Source organism: Bombus terrestris, chromosome 1 (genome assembly GCF_910591885.1).
Source record: "Bombus terrestris chromosome 1, iyBomTerr1.2, whole genome shotgun sequence".
Classification (NCBI taxonomy): domain Eukaryota; kingdom Metazoa; phylum Arthropoda; class Insecta; order Hymenoptera; family Apidae; genus Bombus; species Bombus terrestris.
The window spans coordinates 7,860,759-7,868,517 of NC_063269.1; the positions used below are offsets into that span (position 1 = coordinate 7,860,759).

Genomic DNA, 7,759 nt, shown 5'->3' on the forward strand with positions numbered 1-7,759 from the left:
AAGACAGCACGTTTTTCTTCAGTTAAGCTTTTGCGGTATCGGCTCCATCATTTCCTTTTGCTTCGCGTGAATTAAGTATGTGTCTCGTTTAATCGATCGATAACAAATGAAAACGATAATTCGAAGTTCTTATTGTATACTAGTAAAAATATTATACGCGAATCGTGAAAGTTCCTTTAGTGACAATTTCGTAAAATTCACTCGCCCTCGCCAGAGTTTTATTTCTTCTGTAACTAAGTTTCTCTTCTTTATTACCAGAAACATTGATTAGTAGTGCAAAATCATAATTTGTAACTTAAAAATTTCACGACAAGTTCCACTCGAAGAATATTAGTGACATTTGATTGAAAGACCGATGTATTAGAATATTAGTAAAAAAATATTAATATTGGATTATGCAAGAGATGCTGCACATATCTTCAGCTGTATTCTACGAAAGCATTTCGTTCCAACATATATAATATTGTTTTAAAGGATTGCCGAAGAATGACAAAGTTGCAATCTCCATTAGTGAATCATAAGTGAATCATAATCATAATCATAATCATTCAGAATTATCTCTATAATCAACCGATTACACAAGAGCCGATTGTCGCTTCTTTATCTTCTATGTAGTGTCAAATAAAATTCTTGTTCGCAAGAAAAGCAAACGCGCATTAAATAAAGATTAACAAGTACTCACATATACACTTATTTACGAATATAATCACTTACTTGCATAAACCATTATGTCTAAAAGCTACGGTTATGAAATAAAAATAGAATATTTCACTCGCTTGCCATTTTAACTGTACACAAGTTATTACTTGCAGAATAAGAAAATTGTGCAGAAAAGAATTAAATGGTTTCGAGGAAAGCACAATTCGATGTAATCGGATTTGTAGATTGTCATGTACAGGTCACATACATCTTTTCTAATGGAATGACAATTTTTAATGAAGCAGCAACGAAACAGTACGTCATTTCCTGCAAGAAAATATAAAACTATTTATGTCAAATAAAAATCATTAGCATAAAAGACGACACAAACATAAAAGCGCAAGTAACATCGTGTTTATTTCACGCGACAATTTACAAAAAATCTAACTACATTGAATTATACTCCCTCTCGAGATCATCCAATTTCTGGGCCATTATTTCATATAGCAAGTACTTTGTAATTATAGATTAAAATCGAACACCCTGTATAAGCATTTCTTCTACGGATCTTAAATTTCAGAAAGAATTTTTTCTCTGCTTATTACACGTGTAATATCACTGTGTATTCTATTCTAATATTTCCGTCGTTTCTCAATTAGTTTAGTTTTCACAGTCAGCTGAATACGACGTTTACTTCGAATCTTAGAGATTTCTAGCAAAATAATAAAAAATAGCACTTAAATCAACTAGATACTAGACTTACGACAGAATTTTATTTCTCAGCGTTGAAAGTCGCTGAGTTTATTTGTTCCATTTCACTTTTCATGCTAGCGTACCGCCAGAAATGTGTCGGTACGTGCACAGACGTTAATTCGTGTTTCAATATTCGTCGGGAAAATGGAAAACCATGGAGAACGGTTTAAACTCCGCGGGTTACCTATTCATAATGAAGATCGTACGACGATCCTACACAATTTCTCGCTGCACGTTACGTTGTTTCGCCAGTTTTTTGAGGAAAAGATGTTCCACAGTTTATAACGTAGCCGGGACAGATGTGGCCGCACGACTACATCTCGGAAAGACCAGTAAACCGAATTAGCGACCACAAACTAAAAAATGTTAGATAAAACAAAATTGCAACTCAAAATTATGCAATTTGAGTTCACATAATTTCTATGCTCAAATCTTTTTCTCCGTTCTTTTGCTATCTAAAATAGCAAATAACATATAGCAGTTTACGATCAAATCCGAGTACTTTCGAGCGATAATGTATGTATTAGGTTGTCCAAAAAGTGTCTTTCTTTTGTTTTTTACAACAGTGTACCTTCGTATAAACGTGAAACCAAGTCTGTGAAATGTCGCGATGTTTATCGCAACAGAACAAAATGGATCGTACGTAATTCGACAAAATAACATAAAACGAAAAACGTTGTGCATCTATTATTTCCTCATAAAAAGAAAGAAACTTTTCGGACAACCTAATATTATGATGGTATCTCGATGCATGGCTGTTAGCTTTAAGTTTCATTATATGTCACTATTTATTGATTTCGTTTTATTTCAATGATATCGTATTCTGTCGATTATGAATTAACGGAATAAATAAGGAAATATGGTTCTAAACAGTATGCTATTTGGCAATTGATTAAAATTAATGATTCGACGTACATATGATTTTTATATTCTTTTTCGTTTTGCAATCTACACAAAGTACGTCCTTTAATTTTAGATGCATTTTTGAAACTTGCCACGTATAATCTATTTTTTTAAAGAATAACGAATAAAATGCAAGCTAGTTGCGATAGGTAATACAATTAATAAACGAAAGCATGTCCTACGAACAATTTGTTTTCAATACCAGAGGAAAAAATCAATCAATTGTCCCTTGTTTCTTCATTTGTTGTTTACCTCTGTTGCGTTCGAACGAATATACACACAAAATTCATGGAATCAACGTTTTCCTATTCGCGTGGTTTATTTGCGTGTAAATTATTTCACTGAGTATTTACATAGTAATCGAAAGTTGGTTAAAAACCGATTATGTTGTAGAACGAAGCATATAAAAGTTAAGTTCATCTTTTACAAAAACATGAAAGATCCTCCTTCTGATTTTAAGCAATCGATTTTCAAGTAGACAGAATTTTTAATAGACAAACATATCTCCCCGTTAGAATCGACGCCGAAGGTCTTTTTATGTTTGATACTTTTTTAGAAGATTAATTTCATCAACGATTTTTTAACGTATAATGTATTTTTGAAAGTTTTTCTCACTCAGGGTTCAGTATATTTCTAAAAGTTAGGTTCAACAAATGCAAAATCATGTTTATTCTTACAGAGAAATTTTCTCGGGCCAAAATTTGACGATTGAGAAAATTTTATATTTGATTAGCTTTTACGATTTTGACTTGTATGTTTATTTGAGAAATTCTAATATACGTTGCGGTGCTGTACGTTATATTATGAAGCATCGTGCGGTTCCGAAAAACGTTTCCAATAACGATAACAGTAGAACTGCGTAACTCGTAAAGATAAACTTTACCTGACAGTATAGAAACACGACTAGAAAAATTGATCAATCAATTGCAATATTCTTTTGTTCTGGCATAGCCGCTACATTATAATCAATGACTATGTAAAGGATTAATATAGTATTGTAAAATTAATATGCAAACTTTTATTTTTCAGCATTTTAGCGATAGCTTTTGTATAAAAATTCATCGGGAATATTGTCGCGATATCTATTCGTTACAATAACGAAGTTGATTCCGTGAAATCTACTTTATGCTGTTTCCCATACAAAGTACTCCAACTGGAAGTTAACTACCGAGGAAGTGCATTTCTTACAACTGATTTTACTCGCCAACCTCCCTCAACTTTCTCTGTTATTTTACGCGGCTCTAAAGTTGTTTATTTTAAGTCTTTTCATGCCTTATTATTAAATCTTGTTTCGCGTCTTCCTTTTTTCCTCTCAGGAACTTCATTTACTTTCAGTAATCTTGTCCCATTGTTTTATTTAAATCATTCTTCTGTTTTATTGCGTGCACGTGACTTTGTTCAATCCTCATAACTTCTTATTGTTTATAAGCATTAAGCTGACGATGAATATTTCATTATTTCATTTGCAATCTTAAAACGCTATCGTTTCCTCGATGCAATCGTTTAGCGCTCGTTGGACCGAAAATTTGACGAGCGTCTCTATATCGAACCACTTTGAGCTTTCGATGATTAATGATATTGACGTCTCCATTTTGTGCTATATGAATCGACTCTTTCAGCGACATTATAAATTTGGACATGATAAATGTCACAGAATGGACTTAAATATTTCTCAATTACTAAACCTTAAAAGATAAAATTTCACCGTCATAATGTTATGACGTTTTGTATTGTATATATAATATATAGTAATATATAATAATATACAGATATGATGATATCATCACAATGTTACTTTTGACCAGTGCAAGTAACAACTTCCCCACTTTCCTTTGTTATTGAATAATTATAAAACATTGAACACTATTTATTCGACTTTTATCTTAAAATAAAGAAGATCCACTGAGATGAAATTTCATTCATGATAGTATTAATGTGACTTCCTAAAATGATTAGAACTTATAAATTGTAATATTAGATAATTTGTGACGTCTAATAGAGCATTGACAAGATTACAGAGGTACAAAATGAATTGCCATTATACTAAATATAGTAACATAAAATATTCTCGTAATAAAAATATTATACAAGCATATTATAAGACGAAGGAGTAAATATATATCCGATTCCAGGAAGAAAGTAAAAGAAAGGTGATCTTTCATTAAATATCTTTCGCCTATTATCCCGTTTTCGAAAAAATCGAATTTGAAAATTCGTAGCGTATGTCAAATTAATTCTAGACTCACATGTCCCAAACTTATGTTTCCCAAAACGAGTGCATAGACGAAAAAAAGGACATGAACATATTCACTAACGTTGCTTTGATTTGATACCCAAGGTAATCTAATTTATAGACTTTTTCTATTCTGTGTCAGCAACTACAATTTATGCAAAATCGTTTGATAAGTTTTGCTACTTATCATTCGTAAACTCTGTTACATCTTTTCTTTATTTTGTTGTACTTTTATGTTTCATTTATCATTTATAATACTTTATTTTTTGCATAAGCGTACAATTTCATCTAATTCTAAAATAGTAACAAAAGATACCTTCCAATTTTGGACAATTAAAAGCAATAGAAGTAATTACGTAAAAATTATTACGAAAAAAACTCTCTGCTTCAAGCAAAAATTTGATAAAATTTTAGTTCAAAGTAATATCTTGAAATTTGTATTTAACATACCTTTAAAAACGGAATATTTATTGATGTTTTGTTCGATATATTTGACGTTTCTTTCTCCAAGTGTCGAAAATTACTTTCAATGAAGAACGATTCCTTCGTTATGTCATACTTGTATCTTCAGATTAAGAGAAGTATAATATAACGCCGGTCGACAACTTTGAACATTAAACTGTAAAGAGTAAAAATTTAATACGTAAAGCATTTTGCCCTTCGGTATACAAACTAATAAACTAATGTTACATTAGAATTACATATTAGCTCAATTAGAAGTGTAAATATTTTATCGATCTTTCTCTGACAAGAGGACGGTATGATTAGAAACTACATTGACAACTAATGACTGTATGTTACCGCCGCACCTACAATTTTCAATTTTTGATTGTAGTGTTATCACGACACGTTAATATTAATAACCAATTATATACTTGCTTTTTGATAGTCTATCATAAAAAATGTATAACTGACGGATATATAAAGAGACAGGCAGACCTGATCGTCACAACGAAAACAGTGTCGAAGATACTAGAACACAGAACTCTTCAAAGAAAAAATGAAAGGTAAGATAGTTTTGGTTTTAGTTTAATTTAGTTCACGTTAAGATCGATTGGACAAAGAGTAAATTTGGATTTGTTACCAAATATCTTTTCCTCGTCGATATTTTTGGCCTAATCTTAATGTAATAAGTTACCGCATACGATACTAATTAAAAGTGTTCCATAATTGTTTTAGCAATATTTGTGGTTGCACTTTCCGCTCTTTTGGTGGCGTTTGTTTCCGCTACTCCACCACCTGAATGTCCCGATGAAAGCGAAGATGATGATGTTGCCTTATTTCCGAATCCAGACGACTGCGCAAGCTATTATACCTGCATTAGAGAACAACCGTTGTTGATGCAATGCCACCAAGGACTTGAATATAATCCGGTATTGAGAATATGCGACTGGCCAAAGAAAAATGCAACATGTAAACGCCGGCCTATACGACCACCACATTCACCACATGTCTCCACATCCAAATCAACAAAACATGTTGATATCGGCCGCATACCAGTATAAATAACAGTATAGACCCAGAGTGACACCGACCGGAATAATATGAAATCGTAATTTGTTCGAACAGCACAACATGTTGAATATAAAAATATTAATATACAGTAATGTAAACAATATAATGTAGATTGAAAATGTGGCAATTATAGGCAATAAAAAAGCATAAAAATTAACAAATACTTCATTAATTGTCATTTGTATAAATTTAATAAAACAATTACATATGGCAATTTGATTACATTGCTTATTACGTAATTGCAAAAATGTCGATAGAACCGAAAGTGGGCTGATTATGTAGATATGCAATTTCTATATGGTGTAGAAAAAGACTCATGTAGCCAATGCTGCGACTATTTCTTCGATTGGAACATCTAAGTAACGATAAGAACATTTAAGTTATAGCTGTACCTTCTCGTGTACCGGTTTCTGGACCTTGTACACAATGACAATTTTAGTACGCCTTTGTTATTAGCCGATGTCATAAATGTTCTTCGTTATGACAACGCATCGTCCTCACACTTCTCTCGCTGTTTGTCAGTTTCTTGCACGTTTTAATGTTTCAATTCTTGATTACCCGCTTTATATTCCGGATCTCGCTCCGTGCAACAGTTTACTATTACCCAAAGTTAAGAATACCATACAGGGACAGTATTTTGGGGATTAAAAACGATACAGATAGGAAGCAACGTAGATGTTAAAGCCCACTTGAAACAGAGAACCGCAGCACTGTTTTACGTAATGGAGAGGACAATGGATTAAGTGCTAAAGGCTAATAGTTTGAAGCTGACAATATAGATGTTGACGAGGTTTCCAGCAAATCATTTTTATTAGCTTCCATGAACTTTCTTTCCACACCTCGTACATTTCCAATACCTTTTCAATATTACTTCTAATGTAGTACTACTTCTTTAAGCAATTAGATTAACATGTAGCCTCCAATCACCTAATTAAATTTGAGTAGTGTGAAGAATCCCTCGATTATTCCTTCAGCAGAGATTTCTTTTATTAACGAATAAACCATTTGAGTATCCTCTTGAACTAGAGTATCGTATGCAGATACTTTCGCTGGCAATAAAATGAAATTATTTGCAATTTAAAAAGTAAACTTCGAACGATATTTCTGTACCCGAAGGTTTCTCATTGTCCTAATGTCTAGAAACATAGTGCTTTATAAATATCATCCCCTCCTTTTTTGAACACCAAGTAAATATCATGAAGTTTTTATAAGTACGTATGTATCTACAAAAAAGTTGAATCTTAATATATAAAATCGTGTAGCACATCTTATCATTATTTTTATGTTAACAAACTATATATGAGTCCCTTATTTCATTATTACATACTTACAATGTTTAAAAAATGTAATGGAATATACATATAAATTTAGCTTATCATTTTATTCTTTACATAAGTATGAAGATGAGTTTCTTAACGTTGAAAGATTATACTGACATTTTATATGGTAAATTATATTACATTGTAGTAAATTTATATCGTGGTAAGAATTTTATATATTAATTTATATCGATTTTATAAGAAAATATAAGATTTAAAATAATAACGACTTAGTTACTTAGAAATACAAAAGATCTTTTAAAATTATGTTTAACATATTGTGTATGTGCACGAATACTAAAATATGAAGGCAATCAATGGTATTTTGCACTTGTTCTGGTATCTTGTTTTAGTAACTAATTGCATTACGCATTAAATGCATCAATTACGTAAAGAA

At 31.6% G+C, this 7,759-nt stretch overlaps 1 protein-coding gene across 1 annotated transcript; it reads left to right on the forward strand.

Annotated features, from left to right (window-relative positions):
• Nucleotides 1-5,413: 5,413 nt before the first annotated feature.
• On the forward strand, nucleotides 5,414-6,206 carry LOC100642915 (peritrophin-1). Its single transcript, XM_003393293.4, has 2 exons — nucleotides 5,414-5,535; nucleotides 5,708-6,206. The coding sequence occupies exons 1-2, from the start codon at nucleotides 5,529-5,531 to the stop codon at nucleotides 6,031-6,033; spliced, it is 333 nt and encodes a 110-aa protein (XP_003393341.1). The 5' UTR covers nucleotides 5,414-5,528; the 3' UTR covers nucleotides 6,034-6,206.
• Nucleotides 6,207-7,759: the final 1,553 nt, after the last annotated feature.